General features: G+C 38.8%; 1 protein-coding gene across 2 annotated transcripts in view; it reads right to left on the bottom strand.

Moving 5' to 3' along the window:
* HIP1R (huntingtin interacting protein 1 related) overlaps positions 1–4,463 on the bottom strand; it is a 533,463-nt gene extending 529,000 nt beyond the window's left edge. For both annotated transcript variants that reach the window (XM_053701777.1, XM_053701776.1), the window contains exon 1: positions 4,235–4,463. In XM_053701777.1, the coding sequence (XP_053557752.1) occupies positions 4,235–4,324 (90 nt within the window). In that variant the 5' untranslated portion in view covers positions 4,325–4,463. The remainder of the gene's footprint in view (positions 1–4,234) is intronic.
* Between the last annotated feature and the right edge of the window lie 19,856 nt (positions 4,464–24,319).

The following is a 24,319-nucleotide window of genomic DNA, read 5'->3' as shown; positions in this document are numbered from 1 at the left end:
TAATTAAAGATAACATTGCATTATATACGACCTGTATTCTCCAGTCAGGAACTGATCCCCGGCTGGGACCGTGGGAGCGAGCAGTCCATTAATTGATGTGGTTCTTCCACATCATCAGCTACAGTCACCAGTGAGGGGTGTTTATGATTGTCCCATTCAGTGTTGGTTGTGGTTGTGGGTCGTGCCCGACTCCCTGGCGGGAACCTTGGTGCCAGGCCTTCTTTCATTTGTTCCTCTGTCGGGATGTGTATCCGTAGGGTTTCACAAAAGCGGGGTAAATCATCTTGAGTTTTGTAGATAGCTGTGGTATTGCCATTAGTTGCAATGATGCTAACTGGGAACCCCCAGCGATAGGCGATCTTCTTCTCTCGGAGTACTGTGGTTATATGATTCAAATCCCTTCTTTTTTGGAGTGTTGTAGGGCTCAGATCTGTAAAGATTTGGATGCGAATGCCAGCATGAGTGAGATCTTGTTTTTGCCTTGAGTGCTTGAGTATGTCTTCTTTGTCTTTGAAATGCAGTAGCTTCAGGATCACATCCCTGGGGGGTGCTTTGGGTGGTGGTTTCGCCCTGAGGGCTCTATGCGCTCTTTCAATAACCACTTCAGGTGCATGCTCATCTCCTCTTACTGTGCGGAACAGCGCCTGTAAGCAGCCCTCCAGAGCTCCTTGTTGGATGGTTTCTGGTATCCCACGTACTCTCAAATTGTTCCTCCTGCCCCTATTGTCCAAGTCCTCCACTTTCTCTAGTAAGTTGTATATAGTTTCTTCCTGATCATAGAGTAAGCGGGACATGTGATTGATGTCGTTGCTAGCTGTATTGTGATTTTCCTCTAGGTTAGTAACTCTTTGCGTTACTCTTGATAGGTCTTTTTTCAAATCACCATACCATCCCTTCACTTCAGTGAGCATTTCTTTGAAATCTTCTTTAGTACACAGGGATTTAAGGTCCTCTTTAGTGATTGTTGGATTGGTGGTGGGGGCAGGGCTTTCAACCTGGGTACTGAACTGTGGACTTGATGTAGGCATATTACTGTCAGAGGTGGGTTGTGCCGATTTTGAGGTGGGTTCATGTTGCTTTAAAAATTGCTGCATGATCCTGGGTTGCTGAGCACTATCTGGTTTAACTGATTTTTTCCCAGGCATACTTGCGTGGGTTGGGGGAGGCAGGTGTTAAAGGACAAATGATGCCACTTCTTGAGGTATTATAAGTCAGAGGTGAGGCTTGTGCCTTAGATGTGGTTAGTATAGTGCTTTGGCAGTTTCACCCTAAACACTGTGTAAGCATATGCAGGGCTTGTCTTAATACAGATAAGTGAGAAAAGTCTAAGAAAGTCCTGTTACCTCAAAGAAGCTGTGTAGAGATGTTGCTCCCTGTGTCTGTGGCCCTTGTAGCTTTTGTTTTGCTGTCTGATGCAGTGAGGAGGTATTACCCAAAGTGACTGTGGCGTGGGTGCTTCACATGCGCTGCTGCAGGCTGTGTAGTTTATACTCTTCTCCTCAGCAGTGCTTCTTTGAGGTGCCTGATCCCCTGTAGCTGTGACTTGTTCGGCAGCCCTTGATGACCAGCTGCGCTGTGCTGTGGTGCTGTGTGCGGCCTAAGCCGTTAGCTTCTGTGACCTTGGGCGCGTGACACCTTGCCGCGGGGCCTCAGTATGTGCGGCTATGATGTGTGGCAACGGGCTTTAGATGCGGCTGATGGTGTGATCGTCAGGTGGTAGGTGCCTGCAGCTGCCGGTCTGTCATGCTGCTCCCCGGTGAGATAGATACTGCCCTGGAGCCGTTAAGGCCTGTCCGCGTGGTGCCCCCTGAGTCCCGGACCGCGCCTGATGTTGTGAGCGGTTCCGGGTTAGGTAGAGAGCACAAACGGCTATCGGAGGGTAAGACCAGGGTGGGAAGGCATTCACCTTCGATTTGGGGCAGTTTTTAAGGCTTGGGTCGAGGATGGCTGCTGGGTTTGATGACTTAGGGCCTGGGAGCTGTTTCTCTACGCAGCCATTTCCCTGAACGGCCAAGCTCCGCCCCCAGTTTTTCAAATTTTTAACTTTTTTTCACCATTTTTCTATATTTTTTTCACACCTTGTTTCTATAAGGAATCCTCCCTCAAGGATACACACATTGTTTCTTCAGTCCCTTTATTTTATAAAAGAGACACTTCAGTTTATACCCACCCATAGATGCATCCGTAGGACATTATTCTAATATCTAGACTTGACATTTCAATCTGCTATTCTGAGATATAACACTAATATTGTTATTCTCCATATAGGTTAACGTATCAGATTTACTAACCAATTTTTTTTTTTTTAAAAGGTACCAAACCTAACTATATTTAACTATTTATTTCTATTTACCCCTTTTACTTCCCCATTTTTTATGGTTGTTGCATGAATCCATGATATTGTATTTAATAAATGCACATGCTTTTAATGTAATCACTTTTTTCTTTGCCTTGTGATAATTAGGTTCACCCTTAGGGCCAAGCTAGGGACCCTTACTTTCAAGGAGCCAAAAGGAACACACGCTAAGCGCTGTGAGATAAATGTCTAATATTTTCTAAACCTAGGTAGGCTCATATGCTAATTTCTAAGCCCTTTGAGATAAAAGGCGGCCTCCATGCCTTTTGACAGAGCTACACAGCACTAGGTCATGTGTTATATATATATATATATATATATATATATACATACACACATACACATATTTACATTGTGCTTACTCCCGTGGAGTTACAGCTGAAATGTGCAACTAGCCCTGCTGATTGGATCAGCAGCAGCAGTTACCATGCGGGACCAGTAGTGCTCTGCAAGTCCTGAGCTGTACTTTAACTAGGGGTTGAACATACAGCTTAGCATCATCGCTAGTGATAAAATGAAATGCCTGAACTAATTAGAGTATGTAATGTTATCATTATAATGGACCTTTAAATAAAAATCAGATAATTATATCATTATCCACAAATCTGATTTTGGAGAGTTACATGAAAACTACAATAATACATCTTGGGTATAGGTGTTTTCCATTTGTTTAATTGTTGTTGTTACCAATATACAATGTGTCTTCTACATTTTGTGTGTATGTCACAAATGCACAATATGAAGTTAGATATCACAAGTGTGACCATGTCTCTTCTCTGAAAACCATAAAAATTGCAGGACATTTTCTAAGGGATTACAGGAACATCCCAATACAGGTTAAAAACCAAGTTGCTAAAGAATAAATTTGAGATAACCAGCAAAACAAATATTCAATTCAATCAGTCTGAAGTAATCAACACTGCTTTATCCTATACAGAATCGTATGCACATAACACTAACATAGTCCAGTATTCCAGAGGCAATAAGAAAATACAGAGAAATAAACAGTAATATAGACTGCCTATGACTGAAAGCATAACAACGATGGAGCAAATTACTCAATTTATAAAGTGATTTCTAAATTGGCATTTCTTTGTTTTGATGAAGTTAAAATTATCACAGTCGGCTAAAGAATATTAACATAATCATGTTGCCGTTAGAGAACACAAATAACCAATTAGTCTATGATAAATAGGACATTACACTATTCTATTAAACTGAAATGCACACAAACGTAATACACTTTTACAAAACCCGTGCAATAAAGCAATATATGTCAATAGTGATAAGGCATAAACACACATACAAAACGTGTACAACAAAAGTAATGGCAATTAAATACAGTCAGTGAAATTTTACAGCAATGATTTGTGTTATTTCTTTAGCACAATTACATGAAGCTATGCTGTTCCTGTAGCTTTAAACCAGTAAGTTCTGCTGTCACTGGCTGTATTATACGTTGCTATGTGGCCTTCGATTTATTACTTTATTGTCTGTAATTACTTTATTACACAATGTTAACTGACTGTAGCTATATGACCGCACTACATATGGCGTGTTCCTGACTTGTATTGTGTGTTGTGATTCTACTTTACACTATTATTGTCACCGGCTTTATAAAATGAAGTTCATTTCTCCAAACGTTTTATAATGTTCCGACATCGCTATATTTGTTTCTTTTGTACTTGTCTATTTATAATATGTATAAGCCTACAGCAGATAGGGAGTCCCATTAGCTGTGTAATACGCTGCGGTCTATAGTGTTGTCCTTCAGTGTTGTATCATATGAGGCTGTGGCTGGTTCTCTATGACAAGTAACCGTGTTGTGTCTCTCGAGCATCGGCTGCGGTGCTGACAGACTCTACGCGTCTTTCTCACCTGGTTCCTGTCAAACTGCTCCCTCTCCTGCTCTAGGTTGTGCCCAGATCTCCGGCCCAGAATAGAGGGTACATTCTTAATGCTATTCATAATTCGGTACAATCCAGTCACAACGACAAAATCCTTAACTCCTTGCCGCTCTCACCCCCAAACCTTCCTGCAGTGTGAACTAATATGCTCTTCACACTTATCCGCCACCTGACGGACAAATGACAGACTAAGCACAGTGCGAGAGCATTCTGGGTAATATCACCAGAAGCGAGAGCTGCCAGTGATGGGCGGAGTGAGCGAGCCTCCTGTGACAGCTAGTGACGTCACAGCCCGCTGCTGGAGTTACCTGGGCACCGGAAGTGTGTCAAGCACTATAATCCTTCCTTACATTATCATTATGTGTTGCTATACCTTCTACGATAACAATAATTAGACGTCAACAATAAACTCATTTACCCCTGGGACTGCCTCTTCCCAAATCTGCTTTTTACAGGATTAGACTATATATTAAATGGACATGATGCAACACACATAGAAACCTAGAATTATTAATAATGCAAACATTTTAGAACTAGTCTTTGCATCATAATAATATATAAGAAAAAGGCATATCAATTTTGATATTAAAAAAAAAACATAACTTATGTAAGAACTTACCAGATAAATTCATTTATTTCATAAGCCGCGTTCGGCAAGTGCCTCCAGGGAGCCCAGCCCCACTTGGAGCGTTCAGGGAAAGGCTTCCAAGCGAGGTGCTGGGCGTTCAATGAACGTTCAGATGACATCAGTCCCAGTGCTTCCAGCTTGCTGGTAACGCTGGGAGTGAGAAGAGCAAGCGTCTGAGCATCTCAGCTCCCTATGACGCGGCTTGGGAGCGTTTTCTTAACGCTCCCAAAACAGTGACGTTTCCCAACGCCAAGTCATACCTCAGGGGATTTAACTGGTGCTGGGTCTCGATGTTTGCTGAACGCGGCTATAGTGGCAAGAGTCCATGAGCTAGTGACATATGGGATATACATTCCTACCAGTAGGGGGCAAAGTTTCCCAAACCTCAAATGCCTATAAATACACCTTCCACCTCACTCATACCTCAGTTTAATGTATAGTCAAGTAGTGAGGTGTAAAAAAACAAGGAGTAAAAAGCATAAAAAAAGAGGAATTGGAAAAATAATGTGCTTTATACAAAAAAATCATAATAACAAAAAATAGGGTGGGTCTCATGGACTCTTGCCACTATGAAAGAAATTCATTTATCAGGTAAGTTCTTACATAAATTATGTTTTCTTTCATGTAAGTGGCAAGAGTCCATGAGCTAGTGACGTATGGGGTATAATACCCAATATGTGGAAGTCCACAAGTCACTAGAGAGGGAGGGATAAAATAAAACAGCTATTTCCGCTGAGAAATTAAATCCAATTCTTTAAAAATTAAAAAAAAACTAAATCATAGGCACTAGAATCACACTGAGACAGCTGCATGAAAAACTTTTCTACCAAAGGCTGCTTCCAAAGAAGCAAACACATAAAAATTGTAAAATTATGTAAAAGAATGCAAAGAAGACCAAGTTACTGCTTTGCAAAATTAAGCAACTGAACCTTCATGAAAACCCAAATATAGCGACTGATCTAGTAGAATGAGCTGTAATACATTGAAGCAGAGACTGCCCCGCCTTCAAATAAGCCTTGTGAATCTAAAACTTCAAACAAAACGCCAAAGAAATGGCAAAGGCTTTCTGACCTTTTCTGGACCAGAAAACATAACAAATAAACTAGAAGTCTTTCTGAAATCTATATTACCACATCCAAAGAATGAAAAGACCTTTTAGAAGTATTTTTAGGATTAGGACACAAGAAAGAAACAATAATCTCCCTATAGATGTTGTTAGAATTCACAACTTAAAGCAAAACAGTAAAAAAAAAACAGCTTTTCTTGATGGAAAATCAGATAAGAAGACTCACAATAGAGAGCAGACAATTCAGAAAACTCTTCTAGCAGAAGAGATAGCCAAAAGAAATAACACTTTCTAAGAAAGTGCATACAAATCCAAAGAATGCATAGGCTCAAAAGAAGAGCCTGCAAAATCTTAAAATCAAATTGAGACTCCAAGAAGGATAAATTGATTTAATAACAGGCTTGATATGAATCAAAACCTGAACAAAACAGTGAATATCAAGAAGCTTAGCAATCTTTATATGAAATAAGACAGAAAGAGCAGAGATTTGTCCTTCAAAGTATTTGCAGACAAAACCTTTATCCAAACTAACCTGAAGAAACTGTAAAATCCTAGGAATTAAAAAAAAGCCAAGAATAATCATGAGTGGAACACCATGAAATATAGGTTTACTAAACCCTATGATAAATCTTCCTTGAAACAGACTTACGAGCCTGTATCATAGAATTAATTACTGAATCAGAGAAACCTCTATGACTTAAGATCTAAGCGTTTAATTTCCATGCCTTCAAATTCAGAGATTTGAAATCCTGATGGAAACACGAGCCTTGAGACAGAAGGTCTGGTCTTATAAAAAATGACCAAGGCTGGCAACTGGACATTCGGACAAGGTCCGCATGAGGCCATGCTGGTGCTATCAGAAACACATAAAATTGTTCCAATATGATCTTGGAGATCACCCTTGGAAGAAGAACCAGAGGCGGAAAAATGTAAGCAGACAAGCTAAGACCAACTTCATTCGTCTCTTGTCTGTAAGAGAAAAAATCATGGACACTGAATCTGAAAACCTAAGAATAAAGACCTATGTCTAAAGAATAAAGAAACTCTTTGGTAAATTGATCTTCCAACCATGTCTAGAAGAAACAACATTTAGTTGTTTCATGTGAGATTCTGCTAAAAGAAAAGATTGAACTAGTATCAAGATATCTCCCAAAATACCACAATACCCTGCTCTCTGATTACAGAAAGAAGAGCGCCGATAACCTTAGTGAAAATTCTTGGTGCAGTTGCTAGACCAAAAGGAAGAGCGACAAAATGGTAATGTTAGTCTAAAAAAGAGAATCTCAGAAAACGATAGTGGTCTGGATGAATCAAGATGTGAAGATAAGTGTCCTGTAAGACTATTGTGGACATAAAATTACCTTACTGAACAAAAAGCAGAATAGTCCTTATAGTCATCATCTTAAAAGTTGGGGACTCTTACAAAATGATTAAAAATTTCAGATCCAGAATTGGTCTGAAAAAGTTATCCTTCTCTGGGGCAATGAATAGATTTGAATGGAAACCCAATCCCTATTCCTGCTGAGGAACTGGTACAAACACCCCTGAAAACTCTAGGTCTGAAACACACTTCAGAAAAGCCTGAGTCTTCACAGGGTTTGTTGAAACATCAGTGAAAAAGAATATTCCCATGGAAGGTCTTATTCTAAAAAAACTGTTCAATACCCTTGAGAAACAATACTCTATTGATTTTCGACTGAATCTGTCCAAATGTCTTGAAATAACTTAATCAGCCCCTCACCAGAAAACTGGATTGAGGGTCGCACCTACATGCAGATTTAAGAGCCGGATTTGGTTCCTTATAAGGCTTGAATTTATTCCAATTCGGAGATAGTCTCCAAATAGAGTCAGAGGCCTTAGGGGAATGAGAGATTTTCAGTTTTCTATACAGATGAAAAGAACGAAAACAATTGAGAGCTTTAAATTAACCCTTAAATAACTTGTCTAGGGCCAAAAAACTCCCTTACCCCCAGTTATAGAGGAACCAAACTAATTATACTTTACTAATTACACTTTATACCAACCTTAGGACGGGGGGACTGGAGATTGTTGTTACACTACAGGACCGCATCCTTCTTGACTAGAGTATCAGACTGGTGTAAAAATGTTACTAATAAAGAATGGGTTCAAATAAAAAAAAATATAGGAAGCTGTAGCAAGTGGGGGGAATGTGTTGGCTACCGGCGACTCAGAGACATTTTCAGACACCACCTTCTTATATTACAACTGAGACTTTTCAAGTATGGGTTAAATGTTTAAAGAAGTCTAAATCTATCTCCGCCACAATCTCTCTCTTAACTCCCCTCCTTGAAAACCCACCTCCCCACTACACCCTTCCATAGAGGGTTTAGTGGAGAAAACTTTACACCGATTGCGCCCTTATTTAGTTCTAGAAAATGGAAAATTGAAGTCAATGGAAGAAATTACTGAATCTCTTGGTTTTAGATTTCTTAATTGGTTTAAATACCTTCAATTGTCTAATTTCCTATCCCCCCGGGGGAAGGGATACCAGTAGGGAGAGACTATGGTTCATTAATAGATGTTTAATTGCTACGTTTTATTTCTAAATTGGAAAATTCAGGCACTATGTTAACATTTTTTATATTTCATTAGAGACTCTTGTTAGTCAAACTGGTAAATATTTTGCAATTTTGAACTCTTCCCTCGTTCAGAATGATCAATTAATGGATATATGTGATATCTTGCTGACTGATAAGACTCTCATGTTAAGTTTAACGTGAAACTTTATCTGCTGCATTGGAACACTGATATACCAAAAACCCATTTTGGTCATGGGTATAGATGCACAAACTGGATAACATTGTTTATTGGTGAAACTTATAAAACTTATAGTGAGATTTTTCTCTCTTACACAAATCTTACTTATGTAATGTGTCCTTTACTGTCTGTATAACTTAGTGACTGAAATATAGAAATATTAAAAAAAAAACGTCATACCTGATGAAACAGCTCTTATCTGAGAAACGCATTGCATGATCTAGCATTGCATGATCTAGTGGAGCACTTTCATGCACCCAGTTTTTATACACTATATTGTTTTAAATTTGTTTTAATAAATTACTTTTTTAACAATCAGTGTTTACAAGTCTTCTGTTAACAAGCCAGGACACCAGTTATCGTTCATGGGAAGTGTGATCTGAGATCCTGAAGGATTCCTGGGAGAGCTGCAGTAACCGTGAGTAGGTGAGCTGATACGCCTTGTAAAATATCAGCCTGCGTCTAACAGCACATAATTGTGCTAGTTATAAATGTGAGTACCCTGTTTACTTGATAAACTCTGTCTATGATATGGACTACTGATACACACATGAGGCGACTCTTTTGTTTGCTAGATATCGTCAAATTGTTTCCACTTTTTTTTTGAGAAGAGGAGTGCAGCTATTTTGACCCTGTCGATTAACTTTGTCATTCCTTGCTCACATTGAGATCTAGAATTAGGGTACTTTTATCATTCCCTAAAAGGGTGTTGTATTTGTGTTACTAATTGTTATTATACAACCTGACTTGTTATTTTGTTATCAATATATATTTTTTTATTTTCAGTGCCCCTTACTGACCCTTTTATAGTTTTTTTTTGCTTAGCCAGAATGGCATTTGCCTCAGCAGTCACACAAAAAAGGGTCTGACTATACATGCATGACTGTTACAGTGTGTTTTTGAGGAAGAATGCTAATTCAAAAGTACACAGTTTCCCATGTGAAGTATCTTATTTTGAGGTCATCTCACTATATCAAACCTGATGAGGTTTTCTTGGGGTTTTTTTAAGTTTGTTTCTCCATTAAATAATCAGATCCAACAGCTGTGTAGTACACTATTCCAGAGGTCCCTTCAAATATGTTGGTGACAGACTTAGATGTAATATTTTGTTCCTCAGTCAATCTTCTGCTACTTACCTCCAGAAGTTTTGTTACAGCCTTCACCCTCCAGATTCTTGCGACAATTTTCTAGTGCATGAAGGTGAGTGATCAGTTACAGTGGAGCACCAGTGTAGAACCGAATGTATCAAGTAATAGGATTGAGCTTGCATTCTATTGGCTGATTGGAATAGCCAATAGAATGCGAGCTCAATCCTATCGGCTGATTGGATCAGCCAATAGAATGAAAGCTCAATCCTATTGGCTGATTGCAACAGCCAATAGGATGTTTTCACCTTTAATCCCTATTGGCTGATAAAATTCTATCAGCCAATTGGAATGTTAGGTTCGCCATCTTGGACTTCATTCTACAGCAGCGTTTGGAAGAAGAGGATGCTCCGCGCCGTATGTCTTGAAGATGGACCCGCTCCGCGCCGGATGGATGAAGATAGAAGATGCTGTCTGGATGAAGACTTCTGCCGCCTGGATGAGGATGGATGTCCGGTCTTTGAAAACTGTAAGTGGATCCTCGGGGGTTAATGTTAGGTTTTTTTAAGGGTTTATTGGGTGGGTTTTATTTTTAGCTTAGGGTTTGGGCAATGTAGAATAGCTAAATGCCCTTTTAAGGGCAATGCCCATCCAAATGCCCTTTTCAGCACAATGGTTAGCTTAGGTTTATTTAGATAGGTTTTTATTTGGGGGGGTTGGTTGGGTGGGTGGTGGGTTTTACTGTTGTGGGGTGTTTCTATTTTTTTTTAACAGATAAAAGAGCTGATTTCTTTGGGGCAATGCCCCACAAAAGGCCCTTTTAAGGGCCATTTGCAGTTTAGTGTAGGCTAGGGTTTTTTTTTTATTTTGGGTGGGCTTTTTTATTTTGATAGGGATTTTAGATTAAGAGTAATTCGTTTTTATTTTTTGATAATTTAGTTTTTTATTTTGTGTAATTTTGTGGTTTTTTTTGTAATTTAGATAATTGTATTTTATTAATTTAATTTATTTTATTGTAATGTTAGGTTTTGGTTTAAGGCAAGTTAGGTTTTATTTTACCGGTAAATTTGTATTTCTTTTAACTAGGTAGTTAGTAAATAGTTAATAACTATTTACTAACTAGTCTACGTAGTTAAAATAAATACAAACTTACATGTGAAATAAAAATAAAACCTAAGCTAGCTACAATATAACTTAGTTATATTGTAGCTAGCTTATTTTTTTTTTTACAGGTAAGTATTTAGTTTTAAATAGGAATTATTTAGGTAATAATTGTAAATTTAATTTAGATTTATTTTAATTATATTTAAGTTAGGGGGGGTTAGGGTTAGATTTAGGCTTAGGGTTAGGTTTAGGGGTTAATATTTTTATTTAGTATTAGTGATGTGGGAGGCCGGAGGTTTAGGGGTTAATAATTTAGTATAGTGGGGGCGGCAGATTAGGGGTTAATAACTGTGATGTAGGTGGCAGCGATATCGGGAGCGGCAGATTAGGGGTTAATAGTTTTATTTAGGCGCGATGTTAGGGACAGCAGATTAGGGGTCAATAATATTATGTAGGTTGCGGCGATGTTAGGGGCAGCAGATTAGGGGTTAATAACTGTATGTAGGTGACGGCGATATCGGGGGCAGCAGATTAGGGGTTAATAACTGTAATGTAGGTTGCGGTGATGTTAGGGGCAGTAGATTAGGGGTGTTTAGATGTGGTTTTTATGTTAGGATGTTAGGTTTAAACGTAACTTTTTCTTTCCCCATAGACATCAATGGGGCTGCGTTACGAAGCTTTTGTTTCTGCGATCGCAGGTGTTAGGCTTTTTTTTTAGCCGACTCTCCCCATTGATATCTACGGGGAAATTGTGCACGAGCACGTCAAAACACTGCTTGTATTTGGGTGAGGTATGGAGCTCAATGCAAACATATCGCCCGCACAAGCCAGGTTTTACAAAACCTGTAATAGAAGCGCTATAGGGAGGTTAAATACCGCCGCTTTTGTGGCGGTCGTTAATTTCCCTATAGCTCTCAAAACCCGTAATCTAGCTGTTTATCATTTACTTGTATAGCACTGCAAAATTATGTAGCACTGGGTATAGAGTTAGGGGTATACAATGACAAGGATTTGTGATAAAATACAAAAACAGACTAAACAAATTTAGTACAGGAGGAAGAGGGCCCTGCTCTGACAAGCTTACAGTCTAGTCTACAGGTTGAGGGTGCAGAGACATAAGGTTTAGGGTAGCTTGTAACATATGGATCACAGTTGTAGCAGTGAGTCAAGGCAGTTTAGGATATTTTTTTGGATAGGATGAAAAACAGAGGAGAGATGGTAAACCTCTCTGAATAGGTGGGTTTTCAAAAACCATTTGAAGCTATACAAGGTTGGAGTCTTATGGAGCTGGGTAGAGAGTTCCAGAGGACAGGAGCAGCGTGTGAGAAATCTTGGAGGTGGGAGAGGGATGTAGAGATAATTGTAGTAGAGAGACATAGGTCAGATGTTGATCAAACAGGATAGGTCAGGGATTATTTAAAGATGAGAGAGGAAATATGGTTGGGAGTGATGCTGTTGAGTGCTTAGTCCCAGCATACTTTTAATTGTATTCTGGAGTGTATGGGGAGCCAGTGTAGAGACTGGCAGAGCAGCTGATGTAGATCGGCGGCTTATGTTGATGAGTCTAGCTGAAGCATGATAGATTGAAGGGGGGAGAGGCGGTGTTTGGGAAAGCCATTTAGAAGTGGATTGCAGTAGTCAATATGTGACATAATAAGGGAATTATTATTTTAGTAGTTGCTTGAGTAAGAAAGGGTTAAAATTCGGGAAATGTTTCGTAGGTGTCAACAGCAGAATTTGGCGAGCACTTGTATATGTGGAGTGAATGTAATTCCTTAAACAGTTTCTGCATTTTTGTTTAATTCAACCTCCTGGTATGCCCAAGTGTATGATGGCCTTGAGAATATTTTATCTTGTGATATTTAACCCCATATATAGATTTTCCATAGCTAATGTTAATCATAATGTATTTCTGTTGATAACATAGTTGTTATAGAACTAAACAACTAGAAGAACTAATTGTATAAGGAATACAATAGAATTCACAGCAGAGATTGCCACAGATTATATATCATATGAACTCCAAATAGTGGATTCAGATAAATATTACAGTATATATTTTAAAAAGTTCCATGACATTCATACCTTTAAATCTTTATTAAAGCAACTAGGAACCAACATTCACACAGTGGTAGTGGTTAGAAAATTAAAAACACTTAAACCCAGTCATGCATATTTGTTTTAGTGCATATAAATATATAGATCAACATGGGCACACTTTGAAATATCTAAAGTAAGCTAAGCCCTTACAATCCGAGGGCTGATTAACTTTTAACTATTAATCTAAAGTAGGCACCATGATTGACCCGCTATTAGCAGAGAATTTCTAGTTTTGACAAGGGTAAGCAAGTTAAAAACTGCAGACAGGAGAGACAAAGCTGCTCCTGCTAGACCCCTGATGCGCGTTTCACAGAACGCTTCCTCAGAGGGGGTGCGGGCCGCTGCTACTCGGCGTGATTTATGAGCCTATTGAGCCCACCTTCCTAACATCATTGGTTGCCCATTATAGAAAACAGGTATCCGATTGGTTCAAGGATCTGTCAATCAAACCGCTTAACTCTGACTTGGGTTATCTTACAGCGTGACCGGAGGGCGTGAGTCATAGGGTGTGTTTCCAACAACGGTAGAGCCAGTCACAATTAGTATTAAGCTATTAATGCAATTCAGATGTTACCTCTAAGTCTAAGTAGTCATATCTTACTGTTATCACTGATGCTTTGATACACAGGCGCTCCTTAATTATGTACGTGGTTAAGGTAGTGAATAGACATGTGCTATGACAGTGGTGTAGGCTCCAGAATACATATATTTCATGTACAAGCTGCTGCTGTGATGCTTTTGATAACCTCTAATTTCAATCTGATTTTATATTACATAGCTTGTAACTTGAGTGCTTATTTATTACTCGTAATTTCGAGGTGTGTTCATCTCTAAATGTCAGATAACTTTAATTTGATTAAGAGGCCTGTCTTTTTGCTGTGTTTCCTTCTCTATTCTTTCACATATGAGTGTGAGGACCAACAGTGGCTTCATTTATTCTTTGAAGGAAGTCATATTATAAGAGGTCATTGTTATTAGAAATAGTAATGTTGTTATGTTATTGATATAAACCTCCTATGCTTTTGAAAAATAAAATAAGAAAAAAAGGAAATACAGAAACAAATCCCAAAATCTGGAATTCATAATGCAAAATTAAACAGAAATAAAGACTTTTTCATTACTATTTTTGTAACTATAGGAAACGATATATATTTTACAATAATACCATCAGATATACATATAGAAATAGTGATGAATAAATAGAACATATTCTGCTCTGTGAAGAACATTCAGCTAGATTACGAGTTTTGCGGTACAGCTATACTGCTGAAAAATTGGCCATTGTGTGTGGAATGGCCGGGAACGCATATTACGAGTTAAGGCTGTATAGCTATACCACAAGCATTTTAGCCTGTAACGCAACGTCCATGCCGCACTTAAAAAAATTACGTTTGAGTGCGGGATTTTCATAGCGCCAGTATTACAGGTTGTGCAGACCAGCTAAAATGCTTGCATTACAGCCTATACCGACACGATCCATACCGCCACCTGAGACCATTAGTTATGGATTTTGTGTAACAAAAATGTTTCACAAAACTCATAACTAAAATGTTACAAAGTACTCTAACACCCATAAACTACCTATTAACCCCTTAACCACCGCCCTCCCGCATTTCAAATACTATATTAAACCTATTAACCCCTAATCTGCCGCCCACCCACATCGCAAATATTAAATAAACCTATTAACCCCTAATCCGCCATTTCCCGACATCGCCAACACTAATAAAAGTCATTAACCCCTAATCCGCCACTCCCCGACATCACAACACCTAAATAAACTTATTAACCCCTAAAACACCGGCCTGTCACATTGCTAACACTATAATAAAGTATTAACCCCTAAACCCCCATCCCCCACATCGTAACTACTAAGCTAAACCTATTAACCCCTAAACCGCCGCCCCCACATCGCAAAACACTAAATTAAACTATTAACCCCTAAAAACTAACGCCAAGATTTAGAGTTCTGCGTTAGCCGTCCAAACCAGCGTTAGGGGGTCCTAACGCTGGTTTTTACCACCCGCTGGAATTTAGAGTCAGTCAGGAAAGGGTCTAACGCTCACTTTCCAGCCGCGACTTTTCCATACCGCAGATCCCCCTACGCCAATTGCGTATCCTATCTTTTCAATGGGATCTTCCTAACGCTGGTATTTAGAGTCTTGGCTGAAGTGAGCGTTAGAAATCTAACGACAAGACTCCAGCCGCAGAGAAAAGCCAGGAGTTAAGAGCTTTCTGGGCTAACTCCGGTTCATAAAGCTCTTAACTACTGTGCTCTAAAGTACACTAACACCCATAAACTACCTATGTACCCCTAAACCGAGGCCCCCCGCATCGCCGCCACTCTATTAAATTTTTTTAACCCCTAATCTGCCGACCGCACACCGCCGCCACCTGCATTATCCCTATGTACCCCTAATCTGCTGCCCCTAACATCGCCGACCCCTACATAATATTTATTACCCCCTAATCTGCCCCTCCCAACGTCGCCGCTACCTACCTACAATTATTAACCCCTAATCTGCCGACTGGATCTCACAGCTACTATAATAAATGTATTAACCCTTAATCCGCCTCACTCCCGCCTCAAAAACCCTATAATAAATAGTATTATCCCCTAATCTGCCCTCCCTAACATCGCCGACACCTAACTTCAAGTATTAACCCCTAATCTGCCGACCGGACCTCGCCGCTACTCTAATAAATGTATTAACCCCTAAAGCTAAGTCTAACCCTAACCCTAACACCCCCCTAAATTAAATATAATTTAAATCTAACGAAATAAAATAAATCTTATTAAACAAATTAATCCTATTTAAAGCTAAATACTTACCTGTAAAATAAACCCTAATATAGCTACAATATAAATAATAATTATATTGTAGCTATTTTAGGATTAATATTTATTTTACAGGCAACTTTGTATTTATTTTAACCAGGTACAATAGCTATTAAATAGTTAATAACTATTTAATAGTTACCTAGTTAAAATAATTACAAAATTACCTGTAAAATAAATCTTAACCTGAGTTACAATTAAACCTAACACTACACTATCAATAAATGAATTAAATAAACTACCTACAATTATCTACAATTAAATCAACTAAACTAAATTACAAAAACAAACAAACACTAAATTACAAAAAAACAAACACTAATTTAGAAAAAAATAAAAAAAGATTACAAGAATTTTAAACTAATTACACCTACTCTAAGCCCCCTAAAAAAATAACAAAGCCCCCCAAAATAAAAAAATGCCCTACCCTATTCTAAAATAAAAATTGTAAAGCTCTTTTACCTTACCAGCCCTTAAAAGGGCCTTTTGCGGGGCATGCCCCAAAGAAAACAGCTCTTTTGCCTGTAAAAAAAAACATACAATACCCCCCCCAACATTACAACCCACCACCCACATACCCCTAATCTAACCCAAACCCCCCTTAAATAAACCTAACACTAAGCCCCTGAAGTTCTCCCTACCTTGTCTTCACCACGCCGGGTATCACCGATCCGTCCAGAAGAGGGTCCGAAGTCTTCATCCTATCAGGCAAGAAGAGCTCCTCCAGAAGGTCCAAAGTCTTCATCCTATCCGGGCAGAAGAGGACATCTGGACCGGCAGACATCTTCATCCAGGCGGCATCTTCTATCTTCTTCCATCCGGCGCGGAGCGGGACCATCTTCAAGCAGCCGACGCAGAGCCATCCTTCTTCACCGACGGACTAACGACTAATGAAGGTTCCTTTAAGGGACGTCATCCAAGATGGCATCCCTCGAATTCCGATTGGCTGATAGGATTCTATCAGCCAATCGGAATTAAGGTAGGAAAAATCTGATTGGCTGATTGAATCAGCCAATCAGATTCAAGTTCAATCCGATTGGCTGATCCAATCAGCCAATCAGATTGAGCTTGCATTCTATTGGCTGATCGGAACAGCCAATAGAATGCAAGCTCAATCTGATTGGCTGATTGGATCAGCCAATCTGATTGAATTTGAATCTGATTGGCTGATTCAATCAGCCAATCAGATTTTTCCTACCTTAATTCCGATTGGCTGATAGAATCCTATCAGCCAATCGGAATTCGAGGGATGCCATCTTGGATGACGTCCCTTAAAGGAACCTTCATTCGTCGTTAGTCCGTCGGTGAAGAAGGATGGCTCCGCGTTGGCTGCTTGAAGATGGTCCCGCTCCGCGCCGGATGGAAGAAGATAGAAGATGCCGCCTGGATGAAGATGTCTGCCGGTCCGGATGTCCTCTTCTGCCCGGATAGGATGAAGACTTTGGACCCTCTGGAGGAGGTCTTCTTGCCGGATAGGATGAAGACTTCGGACCCTCTTCTGGACGGATCGGTGATACCCAGCGTGGTGAAGACAAGGTAGGGAGATCTTCAGGGGCTTAGTGTTAAGTTTATTTAAGGGGGGTTTGGGTTAGATTAGGGGTATGTGGGTGGTGGGTTGTAATGTTGGGGGGGGGTATTGTATGTTTTTTTTACAGGCAAAAGAGCTGTTTTCTTTGGGGCATGCCCCGAAAAAGGCCCTTTTAAGGGCTGGTAAGGTAAAAGAGCTTTACAATTTTTATTTTAGAATAGGGTAGGGCATTTTTTTATTTTGGGGGGCTTTGTTATTTTTTTAGGGGGCTTAGAGTAGGTGTAATTAGTTTAAAATTCTTGTAATATTTTTTTATTTTTTGTAATTTAGTGTTTGTTTGTTTTTGTAATTTAGTGTTTGTTTGTTTTTGTAATTTAGTTTAGTTGATTTAATTGTAGATAATTGTAGATAGTTTATTTAATTTATTTATTGATAGTGTAGTGTTAGGTTTAATTGTAACTTAGGTTAGGATTTATTTTACAGGTAATTTTGTAATTATTTTAACTAGGTAACTATTAAATAGTTATTAACTATTTAATAGCTATTGTACCTGGTTAAAATAAATACAAAGTTGCCTGTAAAATAAATATTAATCCTAAAATAGCTACAATATAATTATTATTTATATTGTAGCTATATTAGGGTTTATTTTACAGGTATTTAGCTTTAAATAGGATTAATTTATTTAATAAGATTTATTTTATTCTGTTAGATTTAAATTATATTTAATTTAGGGGGGTGTTAGTGTTAGGGTTAGACTTAGCTTTAGGGGTTAATACATTTATTAGAGTAGCGGCGAGGTCCGGTCGGCAGATTAAGGGTTAATACTTGAAGTTAGGTGTCGGCGATGTTAATGAGGGCAGATTAGGGGTTAATACTATTTATTATAGGGTTTTTTAGGCGGGAGTGAGGCGGATTAGGGGTTAATAACTATATTATAGTAGCGGTGAGGTCCGGTCGGCAGATTAGGGGTTAATAATTGTAGGTAAGTGGCGGCGACATTGGGGGCGGCAGATTAGGGGTTAATAAATATAATATAGGGGTCGGCGGTGTTAGGGGCAGCAGATTAGGGGTACATAGGGATAACGTAGGTTGCGGCGGTGTACGGAGCGGCAGATTAGGGGTTAAAAATTATATGCAGGGGTCAGCGATTGCGGGGGTGGCAGATTAGGGTTTAATAAGTGTAAGGTTAGGCGTGTTTAGACTCGGGGTACATGTTAGGCTGTTAGGTGCAGACATAGGATGTGTTTCCCCATAGGAAACAATGGGGTTGCGTTAGGAGCTGAACGCTGCTTTTTTGAAGGTGTTAGGGTTTTTTTTCCGCTCAAACTGCTCCATTGTTTCCTATAGGGAATCGTGCACGAGCACGTTTTTGAAGCTGGCCGCGTCCGTAAGCACCGCTGGTATTTAGAGTTGAAGTGGCGGTAAATTATGCTATACGCTCCCTTTTTGGAGCCTAAAGCAGCCCTACAGAGAACTCTAAATACCAGCAGTATTTAAAAGGTGCGGGGGGAAAAATACACGCGTAGCTAACGCACCCCTTTGGTCACAGAACTCTAAATCTAGGTGTCAGTTTAAACTATAAATTAACCTAACATAACTATTCTAATAAAAGAAAAAACTACCAATTTGAAACCTAAATTTAAAATAAAAAAAAACAAACACTACGAAAAATATTTTAAAAATCTAACATTACAAAAAAATAATAAACGCTAAATTACAAAAAATAAAAAATAAAAAAAAACTCTAAGATTACAAAAAATAATAAACAAAATAATCAAAAATAAAAACAATTACACATAATCTAGTAGCCCTATAAAAATAAAAAAGCCCCCCAAAATAAAAACACCCCCTAACCTACAATAAACTACCAATAGCCCTTAAAAGGCATTGCCCTAAGTTAAACAGCTCTTTTACCTTAAAAAATTAATAAGCCCCCCTAAAAGTAAACCCTCCCACCCAACCAACCCCCCAAAATAAAAATAAATAACTCTAAAAAATCTAAAGGGGCATTTGTATGGGCATTGCCCTTTAAAGGGCATTCAGCTCTTTGACAAGTGTCATCCCTAATCTAAAAAACAAAACACCCCCCCCAAAAACAAAAAAAACTAACACTAACCCCATAAAGTCTACTCACAGTTTCTGAAGTCCATCTTCATCCAGAAGTCTTAATCCAGGCGGCGATACCTTCATCCATCTCGGGGACATCTTCTATCTTTATCCAGGCGGCACGGAGTGGAGCTATCCTGGAGGGAGATGATATCCTGCGTGGAGCGTCCTCTTCATACAATCACCGCCGTACACTGAAGTTGAATGCAAGGTACCCGTTTTAAAGTGGCGTACCTTGCATTCCTATTGGCTGATTTGATTCTTCAAATTCAAATCAGCCAATAGGATGAGAGCTTCTGAAATCCTATTGGCTGTTCAAATCAGCCAATAGGATGAGAGCTTCTAAAATCCTATTGGCTGTTCAACCTAGAGTTAGGTTTTTTTTATTTTGGGGGGTCGGTTGGGGTTTACTTTTAGGGGGGACAGTAATTTTTTAAAGTGAAAGTAAAGTCAGTGGTAGCGCTATTTAGAATTTAAAACTACATTCAAAATAAAGTTTAATTCATCATTTTATAAGTGTTGTTTTCTAAATACCTTGTTATCCTTATCCCTTTTGCACAAGTCTCTCTTTGTTCCTCCACCCGCGTAAAAAAAAAAAATCCAGTTACGATGATGAATTGATCGCTATCTAACTGATTCCCCCATTAGCGTCTCGAGCACCAAGAAAAACGCCCACGGCTTGTAATGCGTATGCGGCTAACTCCAAACTCTTTCTGTCTCTCAAAGCGCGTTCATGCTAGCCATATGCGCATTACCAAAGGGAATCCCCTACTTTCGTCAGATCAGGTACACAGAGCTTTTGATCAGACCTATTTCTGGAAATCCCTTTATTTTTAAAAGTAGGTATATTTTTACAACAGCATCAAACAATAATTATATAGCAATTATGCATTAAATTGAATCTCAGTGTAGATCTTAAAATTTTCGTTGTCGGGCACGAGCGCGCATCCTGACGCAAAAGAAGGGTCTGACTGTTGATCACTGTAGGCAGCACAAACCCGGAAGAAAGCGAGAGGGCGGAGGAACAGACTGGAAGATAATGAGATCAGTAAAATTATAATTATTTAAATATACTTTAACTTTTAAAAAATAAAAAGTTAGCGACTAAACTAGTTGATAGGCAGGGAAACTATATCTTGATTCTAGTGCAGCTAAATTTACTTTCACTTTTAGGTAAAAGCTGTTTAACTTAGGGCAATGCCCTACAAAAGACCCTTTTTAAGGGCTATTGGTAGTTTATTGTAGGTTAGGGGGTGTTTTTATTTTGGGGGGATTTTTTATTTTTATAGGGCTATTAGATTTGGTGTAATTGTTTTTATTTTTGATAATTTAGTTTATTATTTTTTGTAGTGTTACGTTTTTTAAAATTTTTAATTAGGATTTTAATTGGTAGTTTTAAAATTTTATTAGAATAGTAAACGGCTAGATTACGAGTTTTGCGTTAAGCTGAAAAAGCAGCGTTAACAGGTCCTAACGCTGCTTTTTCACTACCTCTGCTATTATGAGTCTTGCAGGTTTAGGGGCACTGCACGCTTTTTTGGCCTTACGGCAAACCGACTTACGTAAAGTTCGTAAACCCTTTTTTCTATCGGACTTCCATAGCGCTGGTATTATGAGTTTGTCCTAGGAGGCCAAAAAGTGACCAGTACACCCTCTACCTCCAAGATGCCTGACGCATTCTAAAGTCAGTAGTTATGAGTTTTACACTACAACGCCGTAGCATAAAACTCATAACTAAAGTGCTAAAAAGTACTCTAACACCCATAAACTACCTATTAACCCCTAAACCGAGGCCCTCCTGCATTGCAAAACTATAATACGTTTTTTAACCACTAATCTGCTGCTCCGGACATCGCCGCCACTCGAATAAACATAATAACCCCTAAACCGCCGCACTCCTGCCTCGCAAACACTAGTAAAATATTATTAACCCCTAATCTGCCGCCCCTAACATCGCTGCCACCTACATTATAATTATTAACCCCTAATCTGCCGCTCCGGACATCGCCACCACCTACATTATATTTATTAACCCCTAATCTGCTGCCCCCAACATCGCCGCAACCTACATTATATTTATTAACCCCTAATCTGCCGCCACTAATGTCGCCGCAACCTACCTACACTTATTAACCCCTAATCTGCCGCCCCCAACATCGCAGCGACTATTCTAAATGTATTAACCTCTAAACCTAAGTCTAACCCTAACCCTAACACCCTCTAACTTAAATATGATTAAAATAAATCTAAATAAAACCTAGAATTATTATCTAAATTATTCCTATTTAAAACTAAATACTTACCTATAAAATAAACACTAAGCTAGCTACAATATAACTAATAGTTACATTGTAGCTAGCTTAGGGTTTATTTTTATTTTACAGGCAAGTTTGTATTTATTTTAAGTAGGTAGATTAGTTACTAAATAGTTATTAACTATTTAATAACTACCTAGCTAAAATAAATACAAATTTACCTGTAAAATAAAACCTAACCTAAGTTACACTAACACCTAACACTACACTACAATTAAATCAATTACCTACATTAAATACAATTAAATACATTAAATTAAATTAGCTAAATCACAAAAAACAAACACTAAATTACAGAAAATAAAAAACAAATTACAAGATATTTAAACTAATTACACCTAATCTAATAGCCCTATCAAAATAAAAAAAGCCCCCCAAAATAAAAAAAAACCTAGCCTAACCTAAACTATCAATAGCCCTTGAAAGGGCCTTTTGCGGGGCATTGCCCCAAAGAAATCAGCTCTTTTTACCTGTAAAAAAAAAATATACAAACAACCCCCCAACAGTAAAACCCACCACCCACACAACCAACCCCCCAAATAAAAGCCTAACTAAAAAAAACTAAGCTCCCCATTGCCCTGAAAAGGGTATTTGGATGGGCATTGCCCTTAAAAGGGCATTTAGCTCTATTGTAGGCCCAAAGCCCTTACCTAAAAAATAAACCCACCCAATACACCCTTAAAAAAATCCTAACACTAACCCCCGAAGATTCCCTTACCGGGAGAAGTCTTCATCCAAGCGGCAAGATGTCCTCAACGAAGCCAGCAGAAGTGGTCCTCCAGACGGGCAGAAGTGGTCCTCCAGATGGGCAGAAGTCTTCATCCAGATGGCATCTTCTATCTTCATCCATCCGGCGCGGAGCGCGTCCATCTTCAGGACATCCGACGCAGAGCATCCTCTTCATCCGACAGACTAACGAAGAATTAAGGTACCTTTAAATGATGTCATCCAAGATGGCGTCCCTTAGATTCCGATTGGCTGATAGAATTCTATCAGCCAATCGGAATTAAGGTAGATAAAATCCTATTGGCTGATCAAATCAGCCAATAGGATTGAACTTCAATCCTATTGGCTGATTGGATCAGCCAATAGGATTGAGCTCGCATTCTATGGGCTGTTCCAATCAGCCAATGGAATGCAAGCTCAATCCTATTGGCTGATCCAATCAGCCAATAGGAATTTTTCTACCTTGATTCCGATTGGCTGATAGAATTCTATCAGCCAATCGGAATCTAAGGGATGTCATCTTGGATGATGTCATTTAAAGGTACCTTCTTTAGTCGTTAGTCCGTCGGATGAAGAGGATGCTCCGCGTCGGATGTCTTGCAGATGGATCCGCTCCGCGCGGGATGGATGAAGATAGAAGATGCCATCTGGATGAAGACTTCTGCCCATCTGGAGGACCACTTCTGCCGACTTTGTTGAGGACATCTTGCCGCTTGGGTGAAGACTTCTCCCGGTAAGTGAATCTTCGGGGTTAGTGTTAGGATTTTTTTAAGGGTGTATTGGGTGGGTTTATTTTTTAGGTTAGGGCTTTGGGCCTGCAATAGAGCTAAATGCCCTTTTAAAGGCAATGCCCATCCAAATGCCCTTTTCAGGGCAATGGGGAGCTTAGTTTTTTTTTTAGTTAGGCTTTTATTTGGGGGGTTGGTTGTGTTGGTGGTAGGTTTTACTGTTGGGGGGGTTGTTTGTATTTTTTTTTTACAGGTAAAAGAGCTGATTTCTTTGGGTCATTGCCCCGCAAAAGGCCCTTTTAAGGGCTATTAATAGTTTAGTTTAGTTTAGGCTAGGGTTTTTTTTTATTTTCATAGGGCTCTTAGATTAGGTGTAATTAGTTTAAATATGTCGTAATTTGCTTTTTATTTTCTGTAATTTAGCGTTTTTTTTTTTTGTGATTTAGCTAATTTAATTGATTTAATTGTATTTAATTTAGGTAAATTATTTAATTGTAGTGTAGCGTTAGGTGTTAGTGTAACTTAGGTTAGGTTTTATTTTACAGGTAAATTTGTAAAATAAAAATACACCCTAAGCTAGATACAATGTAACTATTAGTTATATTGTAGCTAGTTTAGGGTTTATTTTATAGGTAAGTATTTAGTTTTAAATAGGAATTATTTAGGTAATAGTAATTTTTATCTAGATTTATTTTAATTATATTTAAGTTAGGGGGTGTTAGGGTTAAGGTTAGACTTAGGTTTAGGGGTTAATAAATTTAGAATAGTGGCTGCGATGTTGGGGGCGGCAGATTAGGGGTTAATAAGTGTAGTTAGGTTGCGGCAACATTGGGGCAGCAGATTAGGGGTTAATAAATATAATGTAGGTGTCAGCGATGTTGGGGCAGTAGATTAGGGGTTAATATAATGTAGGTGGCGCGATGTCAGGGGCAGCAGATTAGGGGTTAATAAGTGTAAGATTAGGAGTGTTTAGACTCGGGGTTCATGTTAGGGTGTTAGGTGTAAACATAACTTTAGTTTCCCCATAGGAATCAATGGGGCTGCGTTACT

The sequence above is a fragment of the Bombina bombina genome, chromosome 2 (assembly GCF_027579735.1).
Source record: "Bombina bombina isolate aBomBom1 chromosome 2, aBomBom1.pri, whole genome shotgun sequence".
NCBI classification, from domain to species: Eukaryota; Metazoa; Chordata; class Amphibia; order Anura; family Bombinatoridae; genus Bombina; species Bombina bombina.
The sequence above is the reverse complement of the archived record's forward strand: the minus strand, read 5'-3'. Positions and strand labels throughout refer to the sequence as shown.